At 49.6% G+C, this 20,889-nt stretch overlaps 4 protein-coding genes across 4 annotated transcripts; 2 read left to right on the top strand and 2 right to left on the bottom strand.

Annotated features, from left to right (window-relative positions):
* The first annotated feature begins 1,626 nt into the window (after positions 1 to 1,626).
* On the top strand, positions 1,627 to 1,938 carry LOC136599319 (histone H4). The gene has a single exon (XM_066588780.1). The coding sequence runs from the start codon at positions 1,627 to 1,629 to the stop codon at positions 1,936 to 1,938; it is 312 nt and encodes a 103-aa protein (XP_066444877.1).
* Positions 1,939 to 3,094: 1,156 nt separating this feature from the next.
* LOC136599321 (histone H2A type 1-like) lies at positions 3,095 to 3,487 on the bottom strand. Its single transcript, XM_066588782.1, has one exon. It carries the CDS (start codon positions 3,485 to 3,487, stop codon positions 3,095 to 3,097), a length of 393 nt encoding a protein of 130 aa, XP_066444879.1.
* Positions 3,488 to 3,823: 336 nt separating this feature from the next.
* LOC136599326 (histone H2B 1.1-like) lies at positions 3,824 to 4,204 on the top strand. The gene has a single exon (XM_066588786.1). The coding sequence runs from the start codon at positions 3,824 to 3,826 to the stop codon at positions 4,202 to 4,204; it is 381 nt and encodes a 126-aa protein (XP_066444883.1).
* A 2,308-nt stretch (positions 4,205 to 6,512) lies between these two features.
* LOC136599317 (histone H4) lies at positions 6,513 to 6,824 on the bottom strand. The gene has a single exon (XM_066588778.1). The coding sequence runs from the start codon at positions 6,822 to 6,824 to the stop codon at positions 6,513 to 6,515; it is 312 nt and encodes a 103-aa protein (XP_066444875.1).
* Positions 6,825 to 20,889: the final 14,065 nt, after the last annotated feature.

Genomic DNA, 20,889 nt, shown 5'->3' with positions numbered 1-20,889 from the left:
AGATCTGCCGAGAAGTCCGGGAAGATGGATTTTGCAGCATTGTTGCATCTAAGAGGGCCTCCTGTTCTGGCAGCTTGTAGGATCACCTCTCTATCCCAGAAGTTGAGCAGCTTTGCCAACAGGGGTCCAGGAGGAGCGCCCGCCTGGTATAGGTGGTTTCATGGGTACTCGGTGTGCGCGCTCCACCACAAAGACCTGTGTGACAGAAATCTGGAAACAAAAGGCGTGCGGCTTGGGGAATGGTTCACGGCGGAATAATCTCTGTGTTGTGGGCCTGCCAGAACGCACTGAGGGGCAGAGACCGCAGGGGATCATGGAACGGTGACTACGTGAATGCTTCCATGATCCCCTGCGGTCTCTGCCCCTCAGTGCGTTCTGGCAGGCCCACAACACAGATTAGATCGCTGTGAACCATTTTCCAAGCCGCCCGCCTTTTGTTTCCAGATTTCTGCTTTTGCCGTAAGCTCTCGCACAGTAGCTGCCGTCGGGGATACGGTGTCATCCAGCACAGAGATCCTGTCCTCTGTACTAGTGACCCGGTCGGTCTCTTAGATTCTGGGTGGCTTGTCTCAACAGGCTCACATCCATTCGGATCTCGTGGATTTTACCCGTAAGGGCAGCAGTAGCTGTCTGCATCGCTGATAAGAGCCGATCGGACAGTCATTGCAAAGTCTGAACCAACCCAGCAAGCGAACTCAAACAGGCGGTTGGTGCAGAGGCCACGTCTCCTGATGCAGATGATGTTGTAGGCTCCGTGTCGGGGGGTTCCCCCCTCGCAAACATCTTTAGTGTATCAATGGGAGAGTTCTGTCTAGTGGGTCCCATAGCAGAACCACTTCTGCGTCTCCTGCCTTTGTAGGGGATTGTGCAAATTGCTTAAAGCTCCTTAAGTAGACCTGTAAAGGCGCCTAAGACATAAGGAGTATACAGCAGTGTCTGGCAGCAGTCACACAGGGAAGTCGTTCACTTTGCACTTCATTGATGACTGTAAAGGGGGATTCCGGGTCTTGAGAATCTGCAGAGTGTTGCACAGCATGGTGGCCACAGCAAAGGAGGAGTAATCCTGGTGCTTCTTGGGGTGGCAGTAGAAGTGCCACTGTATGCCCTGTTCCGGGGACTGTCACAGGTTATGGGGCCTCCTTGTTATACACGGTGCCCTGATGTTCCTGCCGCCCACAGCTGTCTGTTGTGGCTCCTGAGTGTCTCTCTGCTCCGGCAGGGGAGCGCTGATGCAGCAGAGCTCTAGTACTCCCCTTCACCGAAGCCTCCCTGCGCGCTCTCCCCTCGCCCCCACGTGTTTGTGGCAGCAGCTGCACTCCTCGCTTTACAGGAGGGATTCACGCTCCAGCGGCTCTCTGCTGCATGGCCCTTGTCTCCGTCACCCCTCCTCCGTCTTCTCTCCCACTGCTTCAGGAGCTGACAGGCCAATCGGCTGCACAAGATGGCAAGGGCTCTTGTATTCAGCCAATCAGCAGGGAGAGGGGATGGGCCTTTACGCTAGACAACTAAAAGAAACGCCCCGCAATGACGGCCCTGATCAGTAGTTCCCTCTCTGGTCCGCTCACTGTCTATATAGAGTAGGACTCTGAGCTGAGCAGCTATCGCTTTCTGCTTGTAACGTAGAAGATGTCTGGTCGCGGTAAAGGAGGGAAAGGTCTTGGGAAGGGCGGCGCCAAGCGGCACAGGAAGGTGCTCCGTGATAACATCCAGGGCATCACCAAGCCTGCCATCCGCCGTCTAGCTCGCAGGGGTGGCGTCAAGCGTATCTCCGGCCTCATCTATGAAGAGACTCGCGGCGTCCTGAAAGTCTTCCTGGAGAACGTGATCCGCGACGCCGTCACCTACACCGAGCACGCCAAGAGGAAGACCGTCACCGCTATGGACGTGGTGTACGCGCTCAAGCGCCAGGGCCGCACTCTCTACGGCTTCGGAGGTTAATCTGCTCTTTCACCATAACACAAAGGCTCTTCTCAGAGCCGCCCACCTCTTCCAAGGAAAGGCTGTAATCCAACTCCTTGTGGGGTCGTCAGCAGCGGTGATAGTCTATGCGCTCTGACATGATACAGCGGGGGTGTAGCAGCCTCCCCGACAGGGTGCGCTTCAGGCTGCGGTCACGGCACGCTTTTAAACCCCTTAACCTGTTTAGGGCAGGCAGGTTATGTTTATAATACGCGAGGAGCTGGGCCTGAATTAATGAGTGCGGTGAAGGGTTAACAGACCTGCCGTTGGAGGTCGGGTGGTTTTAGTGCCGCCTATGGGCGGGGCTATAGTCAGATTCTTCCCGCTCATTGGCTGATCCACGGAGATTTTGAACTTCCCGCTCAGTTGATCGCGTCTCCCGCTCTTCCTGTCCTTCACCCATCCATGTAACACGTGTAATCAGTGACCAGGCCGTCTGATATAGAGGCGCTCGGGGCTGGAGGTAAAGAACCCTCAGATACACCCCCTAATCCCAGCCCTACGACGGGCGGTGGAATCCTCTACCTGCTCCACCCGTAACGCAAGAGGACGTCTAATCCCTGTAGGTTTACTATAATCCAAAACCAGCCTGTGCCGTGCAGGGCTCTGGGAAAGCTGGGTGATATAGCTCCACCTTCATAAAAAGGGCATGGCTGTGGAGTGACATGATGAGCGCACTTCTAAGGGGGCGACCGTGCAGAGCTCTGAGAGGGCTGGATGATGCGGCTGCAACACTTTGTAAGCATACGGCCCACGCAGGACCCTGAGAAAGCTGGGTGTTCTATCCGAAACACAACACAAGCGTTCCGATTCTTGTATATACGTGACCAAACAGAGAATCCTGTTAACCCGTTATCGCAAGGACTGGTGAGCGAGTCCTACAGCCGCCCGTCCTCTGGACATGAGGTCACCTAGAGCAGGACGATTGTCCGCTTCTGCCGGTGACAGGGATGGCCACATTGGCATCCGCCCCAATCTCTGCCTCCTTGTGGAAAGTCCTGTACAGTTATAGTTTCCCGGTGCAGCCGGCGTACCGGCCGCCGAGTATCACAGCATAGAAGCGGCGCAGCTCTGTTGTAAGGAGCATGTGGGTGGCTCTTAGAAGAGCCTTTGGTTCTATGGAGGATCGGCGCGATCACTTGCTCTTGCTCGTCTTGCTGCTCTCGGTCTTCTTGGGCAGCAGCACGGCCTGGATGTTGGGCAGGACGCCTCCCTGGGCGATGGTCACCCCACCGAGCAGCCTGTTCAGCTCCTCGTCGTTGCGCACAGCCAGCTGGAGGTGACGGGGGATGATGCGGGTCTTCTTGTTGTCCCGGGCGGCATTGCCAGCCAATTCCAGGATCTCAGCGGTCAGATACTCTAGCACTGCTGCCAGATAGACCGGAGCGCCGGCACCCACCCTCTCAGCGTAGTTGCCCTTGCGGAGAAGCCTATGTACACGGCCGACAGGGAACTGCAGTCCTGCCCGGGATGAGCGAGTCTTGGCCTTAGCACGGACTTTGCCTCCTTGTTTGCCGCGTCCAGACATCTTCTAGCACAGGAAAGCAGAATTAGGATAAAACACCTTGAAAGTTGTGATAACGAGGAGGCGCAGTTCTGTTGATTTTTATAACCTGCTGCTCCGCCCTCCTCTCCTCCAATTGGGTAGATTTCAATCCCCCCAATAGAGGCCAGACTTGAGGAAGAACCAATGAGCGGCACTGGGCGTGGCTAATGACGCTCACAGGGGTCACATGTTTTGCTGCTCCAGTAGAACAGCAAGCAGACGGCGGTACTCATTTGCATGGCCCCGCTATAAATATCGCAGCGCTGGGAGGTGCAGGAACACTGTTCTCTTTAGTTCGGAAAGTAATTTTACGTTATCATGCCTGATCCCGCCAAGTCTGCTCCAGCGCCCAAGAAGGGCTCCAAGAAAGCCGTGACCAAGACTCAGAGGAAGGACGGCAAGAAGCGTAAGAAGACCAGGAAGGAGAGCTATGCCATCTACGTGTACAAGGTGCTGAAGCAGGTCCACCCCGACACCGGCATTTCCTCCAAGGCCATGGGCATCATGAACTCCTTCGTCAACGACATCTTCGAGCGCATCGCAGGGGAAGCCTCCCGCCTGGCTCACTACAACAAGCGCTCCACCATCACCTCCCGGGAGATCCAGACCGCCGTGCGCCTGCTGCTGCCCGGAGAGCTGGCCAAGCACGCCGTGTCCGAGGGTACCAAGGCCGTCACCAAGTACACCAGCGCCAAGTAATCTGTCTAGTGGTCCGCCGTGCATCATCATCCCAGAGGCTCTTCTAAGAGCCACCCACCCCGTCTACAGCAGAGCTGCCACCTCCTAGTCGGTGTGTAGGTTATTGTAATATGTTGCTGTAGAGTGAATGATAACCAGATTGTGTGCTAGTTCTCTCTGGTGTCTCTTCTGCATCGTGCAGTATAAATGGCATTATTGGGGGAGGCAGCAGCGGAACACAGATGGTCATCTCAGACTCCACCGTCTGCTGCGGTTTGGGGCTCCGTTTTCTTCCGCGTGTCCACAAGCGCTCGGGGGGGGGGGGGGGGGGCTCTGTCCTATTGCCTTTCAGCAATAGCAATCATGTATTCTGCTGGCAGTAGGTGGGGATAGACCGCTGTTATGTCGGCGCGGCTGCAGGGTGTTGATGCATTGCTCCCGGTGTGAGGACAAAGCGGCCGCAGCATTATGGACGATGCCCTGATGAACTGCTCAGAACCCGTGGTTTATATCGCCAGTAATGCAGCTGGGATGAATTAGAAGAAAGCTGCGGATGGTAAAGAGCAACTAGGAGGATCGCCGACACAAGGTGCAGTTCCAGCACACTTTAGGGAATATTTAGAAACCCAGCGCGGGAGTTCGGGATATTAACCGAGTGTGATCGGTGGAGTGTACAGCGCCGGCCGCATGCTTCTCCCGATATGTACCCGTCCCGGCAGCTCGCTGATAACCCCAACTGTTCTCTCAGAAATGGTTAATACGTGACAGCCGGGCCGGGGAGCTGATAGTGAGCGGACCTGGAGCTTGTGTCCTGGGAATAGGCAGATCTCTAAACCATCCGGGTGACCCGCGGGCAGAAGAGCCGTCACTCTAGAGCACCCGCGGACGCCTCCATACTGGTGGGCACTGTGCGGCGCTCTACCTAGATTTAGTGGCGCCGCACCGGACAATAAAGCCATCAGATAATCGGCGACTGTTGCTGCTCGCGGTACTCTGAGCACAGTGTATCCCCTGCTGATCAGATACCGGCAGCCCTGATCGCCGCTCTATCAGATGCCCCGTCAGTGATTACACGGATTACATTGTGTGTGTATCCGTGTGTGTGTCCGTGTGTGTGTCCGTGTGTGTCCGTGTCCGTGTCCGTAGCAGTGGGGTGCACAAAGGGTCGGAGGCAGACGACAAAGTTGTCCAAGGATGACATGCTGGGGGCTGTAGTGCATTGTAGTGGGTACAAGGGGGTAGCGGAGGCAACCCGGGATGCCTGAGAATGAGAGGCTTGAAGCGCCAGGAAAGGGGAGGAGGAGCATGACGAGAAGAGCCTCACACTCCCCAGCTCCGCATGTAGAGGTGTCCAGGCGCCTCTTGACTCCTTTTACTCCAGCGGCCGCAAAGGGAACGATAGCGGTGCAGGGACCAGAGTAGCAGCAGCAGTGGGAATGGGAGCCAAGATAGCCTGGCGGGGACCAGAGTGACAGCGGTCATCCCCTCACATAGAGGCGCAGACTGTATCTCTCAGAGATCTGCAGGGCCACCCTCTTGCCTAGGTTAATTTAGTGCTGCGGCTATATCATTCAGCTCTCCCAGAGTCCTGCAACACGATGTCAGTGCAGTACTCTGGGAGAGCTGGGTGCTATGACCGCAACTCTATATAAAATAATGGCTCCGCGGGTCCTTGGGAGATCTTGGTGCAATTGCAGCACTTCTATATGAGAGGACCGCCGTGCAGGACGCCTCCAATATGGTAGCACTACACGGATTAGCGGGCAGGCCGTATGCTTTAGTGCAAGGAGGACATACAATCAGTGCGCCGCAGCCTGCTTCCTCCTCTCTAACGGTAGGAGGGAAAAGGGACTAGAGCCTGAAGTACGCGCGGGCCAGGAAGCTCTTCCTTCACCTGGGACATGGATGGGTGGAGGACAGGAAGAGCGGGAGACGCGATCAACTGAGCGGGAAGTTCAAAATCTCCGGGGATCAGCCAATGAGCGGGAAGAATCTGACTATAGCCCCGCCCATAGGCGGCACTAAAACCACCCGACCTCCAACGGCAGGTCTGTTAACCCTTCACCGCACTCATTAATTCAGGCCCAGCTCCTCGCGTATTATAGACATAACCTGCCTGCCCTAAATAGGTTAAGGGGTTTAAAAGCGTGCCGTGACCGCAGCCTGAAGCGCACCCTGACGGGGAGGCTGCTACACCCCGGCTGTATCATGTCAGAGCGCCTAGACTATCACCGCTGCTGACGACCCCACAAGGAGTTGGATTACAGCCTTTCCTTGGAAGAGGTGGGCGGCTCTGAGAAGAGCCTTTGTGTTATGGTGAAAGAGCAGATTAACCTCCGAAGCCGTAGAGAGTGCGGCCCTGGCGCTTGAGCGCGTACACCACGTCCATAGCGGTGACGGTCTTCCTCTTGGCGTGCTCGGTGTAGGTGACGGCGTCGCGGATCACGTTCTCCAGGAAGACTTTCAGGACGCCGCGAGTCTCTTCATAGATGAGGCCGGAGATACGCTTGACGCCTCCCCTGCGAGCTAGACGGCGGATGGCAGGCTTGGTGATGCCCTGGATGTTATCACGGAGCACCTTCCTGTGCCGCTTGGCACCGCCCTTCCCAAGACCTTTCCCTCCTTTACCGCGACCAGACATCTTCTACGTTGTAAGCAGAAAACAATTGCCAACCAGTTCAAGCGTCCTCCCTTATCTACACAGCGAGCGGACCAGATTGAAAACAATAATACATGACGCAAGTTTAAGGCCTTCCTAATGGGGCAATTACATGTTGGCCACTCCCCTTCCTTGCTGATTGGTTTAGCACAGAACCGTTTGAAATTTGGAATTTACCCGCTTCCTCTACAACTCTCAAAAGCCTTCTGGCTAGGTGCCTCATTTCGTTGTGTAGTATTATTGTTGTTTTTGTATGGCTTTCTTTCTCCTTGGTACAATGAGATAACATCCACATATAAAATACATCCTCAACACTAATCCCTTCCCTCCCGGCGGACTACAGGAACCGATAGATGCCTCTCACTGACAACTTCATCGCTTCAACGCCAGATCCAGTGCCGCAGTCGGTGACATCGTACAGAACCCGCAGGGAGGGTTCTACTGTAGATCCCCGGGGCAGCAGATGTTGTACAGTGTCCGCTGGGATTCCTACGGGAGAGCGTGTTGGTCCAGAAAGCTGAAGGACCATCGGTACTGTGAGACCCCCGCTTCCCCCACAACCCTGTCCTCTATACCCTTCCAGATCGCTAATCAGCTCTTCTATTTAGCGCCCAAGGAGGCGACCCAGAAAGAGAGCAGTGCAGGGGCAGCTAGTGGAGCTCTTGTAGGCAAGCCGCTGCTCCGGCCGAACAGCAGCTCACAGTCATCGGCAGAGCTGGCCACCAGCGGCGCCATGGGCAGCGAGAGCGGGGTTCGCCGTGGCAGCGGCGCCAGTGCCATCGGTGTACGGGAGCGGAGGCCAGCGCGTAGGGTGACAGCGGCGCCGGCTGCTGCGGCCGACGGGGACAGGAGCTGGGAGCAGACAAAGCTGTCCAGCGAGCGCCCGGGGGGAAACGAGCGTAGATCTCAATCCGGCGGGGAGATGTGTGAGACAGGACCAGAGATGGGAATCCGCCTGGGAGATATGTGAGCTTGCCAGGGGAATGGGCGGTACATGTGGGGAGGTGTGTGTGCGGCAGCCGGTCCACCGTCGTGCCCCTCGCCTAGACGTACCATCTAACTCAGGGCTCCCAACCCATGTTTCCACCCTTACATCCGCTGGAGACATAATGCACCAGGGCCGCTCAGCTGTAAGTGAATAGGAGCAACGCAGATGGTACGGCAGCAGTACAACTGTAGCTGAGCTCCGTATCCCGGCCGGCCTCCAGCTTCCTTCTCAGTACAGTAGGGTCACTCCGGCTTTCCTGCACCTCATGCCCTCCCATGAACCCTCCTCCGGGCAGGTGTGAGGGGAGGGGGCAGCGCTCTCTAGGACGGGCTCTCCTAGCTGCCTCGGACGCTGCTCTTGTTCTATGCCTATGTGATGCCTCTGTGGGGAGGAGAGGATAATAAATACCATCGGGTGCCATCAAGAAGCTTCACGGAAGACAGCTCCCTGTCCGGGCTGCCCCATGCGTGACTTCCCACGGGACACCGGCTTAGCTATGTACATTTAACCTTAACCCACTAGTCTCCGGTCACTGTATCTACCTGCAGTCATACATGTAAAGGCAGTAGCCGCAGTACACAGTGCGGCCGGCGGGTCAATAATCTGCTCACAATGAACAACATGGACATACAATGGAGAACAATACAATAAATACGTTCTGAATGTAATGTTTATGTAAAGGTCACCGTGTCCGTACAAAGGGTCTAGTGTTCTTGTGTCACATTGTGTGCAAGTAGTAGCGGTAAAGGGAAATAGTTAGGCTGATATCTTGTCACGGAGTGTTGTTCAATCTTTGGCAATCCAGTTTGATGCCCCAATAATAGCCGGCCCTGATATATGCACCCCGTCTACCCTGATACCCTGCCTCCATGACCTTCACCTTGCTCATGGCTGAGGGCACCACGGTTTTCCCCTAAGTTACAACAATGGCTGAGCAGAAAATGCCCCTCGATGCTGATGTAGCATTGTGTAGCTCCGGACAAATTCCGGACAAACCATCATTAGCAAGGCACACTTTAGATAAGCACCACACTACCTCCAACCAAGCACAAGCACTGCCTGCGGGACACACCGCTGCCTCTTCTCCTGAGTTACAGTATAGTCAGACCCCAGTAACATTTCAGTTTCAGCAGTATAGGCAGAGCCCAGTATTAGAAACATTTCAGTAGTAAAAGTATAGACAGACCCCAGTAACATTTCAGTAGAAGCAATATAGGCAGAGTCCAGTATTAGTAAAATTTCAGTAGCAGCAGTATAGGCAGACCCTAGTAACATTTTCGTAACGGCAATATAGGCAGAGCCCAGTGTTAGTAACATTTTAGTAGTAACAGTATAGACAGACCCCACTAACATTTTAGTTGCAGAAGTATACACAGACCCCAGAAACATTTATGTAGCAGCAGTATTGGCAGACCCCTGTAACATTTCTGCAGCGGAAGTATAGGCAGGCCCCTGTAACGTTAATGCAGTTACGCTCCTCTCCTTTGTCCCAAACAAGTTTCTCTGATAACTGTGGTAACACAGGAGAAAATACATGATGCCCAGTGCTGATCCCCTGACCCCAAGCAGGAGGAGGTGTCAGGGTAATAAATATTCTAAGTACAGCACCAATCAGGCCCACCCCACTTGCCCCGTTGCCGGCGGTAAAGAAAAAAACACCACACAGAGGTCTGGTATTCCTCACACGGGACATGGCTCTCGCTGTCCTGCCGTGCTTTATTACAGATTACATGAGATCTTATACCCTTTGTCCCATCACCAGCAAGGGGTGATGGGCTCATAACCATATATGAGAAGTCCGGATTTCCGGCCTGAGACAGTGAAAATTATGTACATAGTTGAACATCTTGATATCTTGCTACGGCGCCTCTGGCTTATGTACAGAAAATCACGTATTCAATTAACTCCAGTGCAAAGAATCACCCACTCAATTCTAAGAAAGCGGCCAAGCATGCAATCTTCGTATCTCTCCACTTTAACCTTCATCCTTCGTCTGGTTCCTTTGGACATTCTTCTTTGCTGTGTTTTAAAATACATTTTGTTCAAGCCTTGCAAAGCATCTTGGCATATCTGATGTAAGGCGACGTATTAAGTTTTTTATAGAGTTAGTACAAATGAAAATAAAGTTAGTATACATAAAAAGAAAGGCATATAACTATATCTATATAAATGTATATGTTCCAGTGTTTTTCTTTTCTACCTACAAGGATATATATGTATCCCTCTCAAACCCCCCTAAAAACTTAATACGGAGATCAAGTACCAGACCTTGCACTCTTCCTCGGTCGCCTCTCCCTTGCGTCAGGGTTTCTCCACTTGCCCGTAAGTCCCTACTCCTAAAAGGGAGGGATCCCTACCTCACCTCAGAAGGAGGCCATGGATTCCCTGGGCTTATTTCCGGGCATCCATACCCTCTATCTGTACGAGTTAACACCCCGCAGGGTGTGCCCTCGCCGGAACCTAAGGTCTTCTGCACTGTCCCTAGGCAAATGGGAATTCCACTGACAGTCCATCTTATGAGACCGGGGCGGCGCAGTACTAGTACATTTCTCCATTCTTCTGGTAACGTATCTGGTTGGCATTATCGGAACTGGCTCTTCATCTTTTTTCAAACAAGGGAAACGTTGGTGTCACATTGTCCAGTCCCTTACTCATACTCTTTTTGATCAAAGGGATAATACACATACAGGAAGTTACATACCCCACCTCTTTCTGCTAAAATCATATCCAGGGCCACTCTATTTTGGAACGTCATGGATGCAGTGGGCCCTAACTGGTCAGCTAACCCTTTCAAAGCATCCCTGGTGTAGTTTACAAACCTCTGCTGATTGTAATAGATATAATTCATCCAATCTGCATTATTATTAACAGTGACAAATAGCAAATAAGGACTCAAAACCTGCTTTAACCTGATCTCTAGAATTAAATTCATCTGGCACCCCCCTTGGCACTCCTATTGTATCTATGTGTACATGTGGATCAAAGTTACCACCTGGAGCATCAAATTCTCACCCTCAGTGTAGGATTCATATTGCATATTTGCTTGTATTAATTTGTTCTGAAACAGGGGGCTAGTGTACAGTAGTCAAAGGTGTGTGTTAGAGGAATTGTACCACATTATAGCATGTAAAGGATATGCAGGATCATTAGTTCTTTCAGTGCGAAGTGTGGATCCAAGTGGGCTTTCCTTCGAGCTTGACTGCAGTTGGGGTGGTGAACAACATCTGGTAAGGACATTCAAACAGGGTTTCTTTCTTAAACTTTTTCACATAGACCCTGTCACCTGGTTTCAGATTGTGACACTCATCTGTAGGACCTGGGAGAAAAGCAGAGACTACAGAATGCATTATTGACAATTCCTTGGAGAGGCCTATGACAAAATTAACAAGAAAATAATTCCCCAAACTCTGCTACTGTGGCATGTACCCTCCTGGAGAAAAAGAAAAACTAATGAAAGACACTCAATTCAAAATTTACCCATTTTCCTCCATTGTCTTTTGTATCTACTTTCCCCCTACTCCGCGGATGGTAGGGTGTGTGAAAAGCCTGGAATATACCCAAAGCAGACATGATGTGTTGCATTATTTCACCTGTGAAGTGTGTACCTTTGTTTGACTCAATCACTTCCGGTACCCCGTATCTGCGGATTACCTCATTCATGAGCTTCTGTGCGGTTACCTGCTTATTTACTTTGGTAACAGAGTAGGTCTCCAACCTGAAAAGACATCAACAACAACAAGCACATATTCATGCTTCCCAACAAGTAGGAGCTGAGTGTAGCCAATTTGCAATCCCTGAAATGGGTAGAGTGGCCCCGGCAAGTGTTATGTGGCAAATTTACTTCTGCCCTGCTGCTTACGGCAAAGATCATGCAAAATTGGACAAATGATGCAGCAGCTACAGAAAACCAAGGAGCCACTCGTCCTGGTTCAAGCGTCGACATCATTGCTGCTTTGAGAGGTGCGTCTTTCCGTGCATCAGCTGGGCCATCATGGGGCACAGGGACTATGGTAAGCAAGTGCTGTTGACTGTTCACCATACGCCGTCCCTTTTTAGTCCATTTTTCCTTGCTTGCTTGTAACTGTAAAGTCTTTAGCATATCAAAGTCCAAGCTTTTATCAAAGTCCAAAGTGTAGTCAAATTCTTATTTTCTTCTTTCTTCCACGGCTTGAGGGCCACTGCCTTTGCTGTGTGGCCTGTGATGGCGTTGCTTCTTGCGTCTCCGGTGTAGGAATTGGTGTGAGCTTTCCACCTTGTCAGGTAGAAGTAGGGTCTCCGTGAGACTCTGCACCGCTGCATCATTCTTAATTGGCTGTCCTGCTGAGGTAAAAAACTGTCTGGCCTTCCATGTTGGGCCGTAATCATGAGCTATGCCAAATGCATACCGGGAGTCAGTGTAAATGATTGCCGTCTTACCTTCCTCCACTCTACTCGCCTCAGCGAGGGCTTTTAGTTCCGCTTCCTGTACTGCGACATGCGGAGGCATTCTGCTTTTAGGACATCTTGTTGTGTGACAACTGTATATCCAGTGTGGAGTCGTCAATCACCCTGGGTACCATCTATAAAAAACAACTCAAAATATGCATTATTAACAAGGGCTTTCAGTAACTTTTTAAAACTTAAATTTTCTTGTTGCATTAATGCTAGACAATCAGGCTGGTATTCTATTTCAAAAAGATCAGAACCTTGTTTGCAAAAAAAATGTAAAAATTTAAAAATGGCTTGCAAAAAATTTAACCCCTTAATGACGCGGGCATTTTTCTTTTTCAATTTTCGTTTTTTCCTTCCCCCTTTAAAAAAATCATAACTCCTTTATTTATCCATCCACATCGCTGTCTGAGGGCTTGTTTTTTGCGGGACGAGTTGTATTTTTCAATGGTGCTATTTAAAGTACCATATAATGTACTGAAAAACTTTTAAAAAATTCTAAGTGGAGTAAAATGGAAAAAAAAACGACATTTTGCCATCTTTTAGTGCGTCTTGCTTCTACAGCGCACAAATGGCAACAAAAACGACATGATAACTTTATTCTATGGGTCGGTACGATTACTACGATGCCAAACTTGTATAGGTTTTTTTTTACTATACTCCTCTTTTTTTTTTCAATTATTTTCTGCGGTCATTTTGTGCGCGCAATAACTTTTTTATTTTTCCGTCGACGTAGTTGAGCAAGGTTTCATTTTTTGCGGGATGTCCTGTAGTTTCTGATAGTACCATTTTGGAATACATACGACTTTTTGATCGCTTTTTATTGCGTTTTTTCTGGGAGACAGGGTAACTAAAAAAATGCATTTCTGGCGTTCTTCATTTTTTTTTTCGGACGACGTTCACCATGCGGGAAAAATTATGTGGTACGTTGATAGTTCGGACTTTTACAGACGCGGTGATACCAAATACATATTTTTAATTTATTATTTAGATTTTTTAATAATAGATATGGCAAAAGGGGGGTGATTTAAACTTTTACAACTTTTTTTTTTTCAATTAAAAAAAAACTTTATTGATTTTTTTTTTTTACTTTACTTTGAAATCCCCCTGGGGGACTTTAAGATGCGATGCTTTGATCGCTCCTGCAGTATGACGTAATGCTATAGCATTACGTCATATTGCTTTTTGACAGGCAGCCTATGAAGCCACCCCACGGGGACGGCTTGATAGGCAGTCTGCTAAGGCAGCCCTGGGGCCTTTCATTAGGCCCCCGGCTGCCATGACACATGCACGGCTCTCCCGATCTCACCGCGGGGGGCCGTGCGGGACCCCCGAACATCGTTCGGGGGATTTAAATGCCTAATAGCCGCGATCGGCCGCGCGGCCGCTCGCGGCTATTGCCCGCGGATGTCAGCTGTTATAAACAGCTGATGCCCGCACTGTATGAAGAGAGGTTGCATCGCAACCTCTCTTCATACATACCCCGACGCTCCATGACGTACCAGGTACGTCATTGGTCGTTAAGGGGTTAAAAATGGCTGACTTGCAAAAAATTTAAAAATGGTTAAAGGGGTGGTCTCGCGAAACCAAGTGGGGTTATACACTTCCGTATGGCCATATTAATGCACTTTGTAATGTACATCGTGCATTAAATATGAGCCATACAGAAGTTATTCCACTTACCTGCTCCGTTGCTAGCGTCCTCGTCTCCATGGTTCCGTCTAAATTCGCTGGCAGCTTGCTTTTTTAGACGCGCTTGCGCAGTCCGGTCTTCTGCTCAGCGCGAGCCGCTTCAGTGTGTTAGACGCTACAGCTCTTCTGCGCATGCGCAGACGAGCTGTAACCTCTCGGGAGCGCGCTGGAGCAGAAAGGTGCAGAAAGTTCAGCAGCCCAGCCGAGCGGAGACGAGAAGCCCAGCCGAGAAGCCGCCCATGTAAGTCGCCTGTCCCCGGACCCCACCGCCTGCCCCCGGACCCCACCGCCTGCCCCCGGACCCCACCGCCTGCCCCCGGAGCCCACCGCCTGCCCCCGGAGCCCACCGCCTGCCTGCCCCCGGAGCTCACCGCCTGCCCCCGGAGCTCACCGCCTGCCCCCGGAGCTCACCGCCTGCCCCCGAAGGTCACCGCCTGCCCCCGAGCCCGCCGCCGTGCTGCCCGAGCCCGCCGCCGTGCTGCCCGAGCCTGCCGCCGTGCCCCCGATGCTGCCCGAGCCTCCCGATGCTGCCCGAGCCTCCCGATGCTGCCCGAGCCTCCCGCCGCCGTGCCCCCGATGCTGCCCGAGCCTCCCGCCCCCGGAGCTCACCGCCCGCCCCCGGAGCTCACCGCCTACCCCCGGAGCTCACCGCCTGCCCCCGAAGGTCACCGGGCGAGCCCGCCGCCGTGCTGCCCGAGCCTGCCGCCCCCGGAGCTCACCGCCTGCCCCCGGAGCTCACCGCCTGCCCCCGAAGGTCACCGCCTGCCCCCGAGCCCGCCGCCGTGCTGCCCGAGCCCGCCGCCGTGCTGCCCGAGCCCGCCGCCGTGCTGCCCGAGCCTGCCGCCCCCGGAGCTCACCGCCTGCCCCCGAAGGTCACCGCCTGCCCCCGAGCCCGCCGCCGTGCTGCCCGAGCCCGCCGCCGTGCTGCCCGAGCCTGCCGCCCCCGGAGCTCACCGCCTGCCCCCGAAGGTCACCGCCTGCCCCCGAGCCCGCCGCCGTGCTGCCCGAGCCCGCCGCCGTGCTGCCCGAGCCTGCCGCCGTGCCCCCGATGCTGCCCGAGCCTCCCGCCGCCGGGACACACACACAGACAGACAGACACACACACACAGACAGACAGACAGATATATATATATATATACACAGACAGACACACACACACATATATATATATATATATACACAGACAGACACACACATATATATATATATATACACAGACAGACACACACATATATATATATATATATATATATATATACACAGACAGACACACATATATATATATATATATACACAGACAGACACACACACACATATATATATATATATATATATATATATATGTGTGTATATATATATATATATATATAATGTGTGTGTATATATACACTCACGAATACGCGTATGCGTATACTCGTACACACGTATACTATATATATCTCTCTATATATCTATATAGAGATATATATATAAAAGATGTGTACACGCATATATACACACACACATTATATATATATATATATATATATATATATATATATATATATATATATATATATATATATATACATACACATATATACACACGCATATAAAAAAACACGTGTGGGTATGTGTGTGTGTATATATATATATATATATATATATATATATATATATATATATATATATATGTGTGTGTGTATATACACTCACGAATACGCGTATGCGTATACTCATACACATGTATACTATATATATCTATCTATATATATAGATATATATATATAAAATGTGTACACGCATATATACACACATATATATTTAGGTGAAAAAACTATTTCATCTAAAACAGTGGCAAGTGAATTGCAGGGAGGCATTACAGTACCTTCTGCTGAGAATTCAGCACTGGACAGCTCCCTCCTATTACGAAGCCTGGGTTACTTGTGCAGGGGGAAAGGATCAGCACTGGACAGCTCCCTGCTAATACGAAGCGTGACCGGCGTCTCGGGAGCGAGCACGTCGGGCTGAAGCAAGCGCAGGGAGAAGAAGCGGCGGCCATCTTTGGGAAACTTTTTATAAGTTCATGAAACGCCAGAACTGTAAGTAGGAACCGGCTTTAAAAGCCATTTACATTGGTACTTAGTAATGTATACTGAAGAAGGGGGACTGGGCAAAAAAAATATTTCACTGCTGCCTCGAGACATCTCCTTTAAAAATGGCTGATTTGCAATACCTAGATCACCTATGCCTTCTCCTCCCCCCCTTTAAACCAGGGTACTCAATTGGAAGCAATGGTAGCCGGGTTTAAGTTAGTACAACATTGTAAAAAGATTTGATGGATACAGATAAGGCCTGTAAGATGTTAGCACCAATAGCAGAAACATGAGTTACATCGGGGCAGAATAATCTACAAACACCTATTAATATTTGAAATGTGAGATCCCTTTAAGTGAATTCATTATTAGTCTGTTCCTGCCTGCAATGTCTTATAAAAATCTGAGACAGGAGAAAAAAAACAAAACAAAAACTTTTACTAGCTGCTCACGCTCCTCACCCCCTCCCTTGTCGAGAAGAGGGATGAAACATTACGTACTATTACATCATCTAGCTCCACCCCTTCGATATTGGCTCCGTGCGTCCGTCTTCTCAGCTCATTTCAGCTTAACAGTCTACACGTCCACATCTCAACCAAGCAAAGTCCCATGCATGGGGAGGACTTTTATCCCCAGTCATTACCTGCATCACACATTCCACACTCACCGCAGCTTGAACACAGGTCACTAACTCATCCATCCATGCTCTCAAGTCTGCTCCGTCACCCCCCATTGAAGGTGTCCCAGTACATGCAGATGCACGGACAAAAAAAGTTTGACAAACAAACATACATCAGCTGAAAAACATTGAGGTGAGTGCTATAATCTTATAAAGTACATGATTCTATTGAGATGAGATTGTGAATGAGCGCTATTTATGACAAATTATGTGAAAAAAAGTTTGCTGAGTGACTGAGACATTCTATTTTTCTTATCTACTGAAGCTATTATATGCTGTATTAAACGCTGAAGTATTTTAGAATACGTGGGTATTTTTCAGCCCCCCTTGTCTCTCTTTCTCTGTATTTCTCTGTATTTGACCCTGAACAAAAAGTGAAGTCTGAAAGCCCCCACCTTTTTAAAACAAACTGTTATCTCTCTACGAATATGAAACACAGACTGAATTGTTTTAGCCTGCATTTGAACTCATAATTAACACATATGCTGGGACCTTGCAACATGTAACATGTTCTGCATTTTCAACCCCTGTATAAGTAAGAATATACCTTAGAATAGAATATACCTTGCTATATTTCCTGCCTACTAAGACAGTATAATTAATTAAATTCATTTCAATTCATTTTAAGCAAGCAGAGATATTATCCAGGGTTATTATTGCATTTTCTCTTGCTTCGTTATCTCTTGACCTTGAAGACTGAACACAAGCTCGCAGCTACATGTCAACAATCTTTCTCATCTAAAAGCAAGCTCAGTTAGCTATTTGCACATACAGTATATACATATATACACACATATATATCCATATCTATTATCTATCTTGTATTATACACATTTTCTTCTCTCTTTGCCAACAAATCACATGCATTGTAACTTTCTTCTCGACTTGCTTGTTCCTCTTATTTCTCTCCCCTACCTAACTGCCAATATAACCTTCAATAGACACTCTCCTGACGCCCTCTTGATCACTTACTGTACTTTTCAACATTTCACTTACGGATACTTTCTTAAACAAATAATGTGTACATACGTAACTTTCTCTGACTGTCTCTCTCTCTCCTCCTCCTTCAGCACTTTCTAGCAAACCTTGGTCTTTCAAGGCGCCTCTGGGTCCTAAAGCCTCCCTCCCAGACACCATTTTTGTAATCTGCCGTGCGGGTCGGTGTCACACATTTTCATAAGTTTTCTTACAGTTTACAAATTCATCCGCACGGCGGCAGCCCTTGAGGGGCTCTGTCTTCTTTAATAAGGTCTTACGCATATTAGAACATCAACAACAATAATAATAACACGCTCCATAGAATGCATCCCTCTTAATTTTCAAATTGTCAGCCCCTTATATACCGGCAAAACAACCAAGGGTCCCTTCTCCTTATGGAACCAGCCCCATAAAATGCATCTCTCTGAAATCAAATCGTTAGCCCCATATACAAGGCAAAACAACCGAGAGTCCCTTCTCTTATGAAGCCTGTCTCACAAAATGCATCCCTCTCTGCTAAACCATTAACAACTAACTAAACTAAACCGAGGGTCCCTTCTCTTGTGAGACTAAATGAAAAGAAAGAGAAAAAAAAACTTCTGCAGATACAACAATCTCCACTATTATTAAAACGTTAAAACTTCAAAGTACAAATAGACTACAGACTAGTTTCTGGGTGACCGATTGGTGCGCATATCACGGTCAGTGGTCCGTGACGGCAAACCCGAAGCCCACACGAGTTACCGTGTAGAACTCTTAACCCAACCCGTCCGGTCACAAAACACAGATAGTCAGTCCTGCTGCAAGACTCTCAGTGTAAAACACAACATAAATATATGCTGGCCTTACCTGGAGTTCTAAGTGAGTTGATCAGGCTCGGTTTGCAGCAGGACGGCTTCTCAGTGGCTTGGATCCGGGTGAATTGAGCTGTAAGCTCCTGGTTTTACCGCCCCACGTTCGAGCGCCAAATTGTCAGGGTAATAAATATTCTAAGTACAGCACCAATCAGGCCCACCCCACTTGCCCCGTTCCCGGCGGTAAAGAAAAAAACACCACACAGAGGTCTGGTATCATTCCTCACACGGGACATGGCTCTCGCTGTCGTGCCGTGCTTTATTACAGATTACATGAGATCTTATACCCTTTGTCCCATCACCAGCAAGGGGTGATGGGCTCATAACCATATATGGGAAGTCCGGATTTCCGGCCTGAGACAGTGAAAATTATGTACATAGTTGAACATCTTGATATCTTGCTACGGCGCCTCTGGCTTATGTACAGAAAATCACGTATTCAATTAACTCCAGTGCAAAGAATCACCCACTCAATTCTAAGAAAGCGGCCAAGCATGCATTCTTCGTATCTCTCCACTTTAACCTTCAGCCTTCGTCTGGTTCCTTTGGACATTCTTCTTTGCTGTGTTTTAAAATACATTTTGTTCAAGCCTTGCAAAGCATCTTGGCATATCTGATGTAAGGCGACGTATTACGTTTTTTATAGAGTTAGTACAAATGAAAATAAAGTTAGTATACATAAAAAGAAAGGCATATAACTATATATATATAAATGTATATATTCCAGTGTTTTTCTTTTCTACCTACAAGGATATATATGTATCCCTCTCAGAGGAGGTGGTATTACAAGGCCAAGACACCATGACCAGGACCCGCTATAGTCTGTGTGGGAAGCACTTTAGTGGGCCCAGAGTCAGGCTCGGTTCCAAGCCTCCACCTTTGTGACCCAAGGTGCCCTGAGTTACATAGCAACAAGAAATCCATGTGTCGCAACATAGATAGCTCAACACTGGAAGAGGCAGTCTTTGAGTTCCTTGGCCTAGCCTATGCTGTAAGTGCACAAAGATGGTATTACACAGGAAGAAATCGAAGTGCCCAACCATGGGAGAGTTTCGCCCCGCCAAGCATCTTGGCCTCGGCCAGCAATTCGGGCCTAGTCAGCCACTGTACTATTTGTGCCATAGGTAAAACACCGCGATGGGAAGACTTAGTGCACCCATAGTATAGGCAGACCCCAGTAACATTTCTCTAGCAGCAGTATACGCAGACCCCTGTAACATTTATGTAGCAGAAGCATATGCAGACCCCAGTACCATTTTTGTAGCATCAGTATAGGCTGTGAGGAAGGAGGAGCAGCAGCCAGAGGATTCAGAGTTTCAGCAGTGGATGGCGTAGAAGACTGGGTGCCTGATACATTGCTGGATGCATTTTCTGCCATCCACGACAGGACCTGCTCACACTGCTCTATTTGCAATAAAGGTCTACCACGTGGACCCACAAATTATGATATGTAGCTGGGGACCCCAGAAACTAGCCTCTCTCCTAATACCGCAGCAGCCGGCTGGGATACACCTGGACCAGGAACTTGGCCTGTGCCCACACCCTCACTTGGAACTCTGCATCCTCGCCCACGTCCACATCCTCTACCCCTACCCCTCAGCATGGTGGATTACGAATAGAGCAGACATCGACCGCTGTAAATAATTATGGAATCATATGCGTACACTTTCACGCAGAGAGCGGAATCGTAACACTAACTCCAGGCAGAAAAAAATGGAAGCAATGCAATAGTGATGCACCAGAACTACCACCAGGCACCCAGTAAAATGCAGACGCTCAGCGGTAGCCCTAAGTAGGAGCTTTTTGGGTTTTTTGGTAAAAGAATACAGGCTATATAGTGTGTATATCACTTTCCCTCTATCAGTCGCTGTGGCCGTACGCTGTGTGTCTCTAATTCACTGCAGACACAGGCCAGTGTAAGTAATCTTGGAATTATGTGTGTAGACTTTGTCGCTGAGAGCGGTATAGTAAGGCAAACTCCAGGGAGAAAAAAATAGTCAGGAAGGCCGCAAACAGGCCTAAGTGCAATAGTGTGGGACTACAACTCCCATCAGACAACCTGTAAAATGCACACGGTCACAGGTAGCTGTAAGAAGGACCGTTGGGTTTCTTGTACACAGGATGCTACACTACCACTCTCCCTATCTCAGCAACGCTGTCCCTATAGTATGTAGTACAGACTGCAGCCTGAGAACGCTATAGCTGTAATGGGGCTGCACGCCCGATATACAAAAAGAAAATGCAAAACTGTTTCCAGCAGCCACAACAGTAATGCAGACGGTCCTATGCAGTCCTAAGAAGGACCGTTGGGGTTCTTGTACACTGGTTCCTACACTAACACTTTCCCTACAGC

Source organism: Eleutherodactylus coqui, unplaced genomic scaffold (genome assembly GCF_035609145.1).
Source record: "Eleutherodactylus coqui strain aEleCoq1 unplaced genomic scaffold, aEleCoq1.hap1 HAP1_SCAFFOLD_161, whole genome shotgun sequence".
NCBI classification, from domain to species: Eukaryota; Metazoa; Chordata; class Amphibia; order Anura; family Eleutherodactylidae; genus Eleutherodactylus; species Eleutherodactylus coqui.
This window is presented reverse-complemented; position numbering and strand designations above follow the sequence as displayed.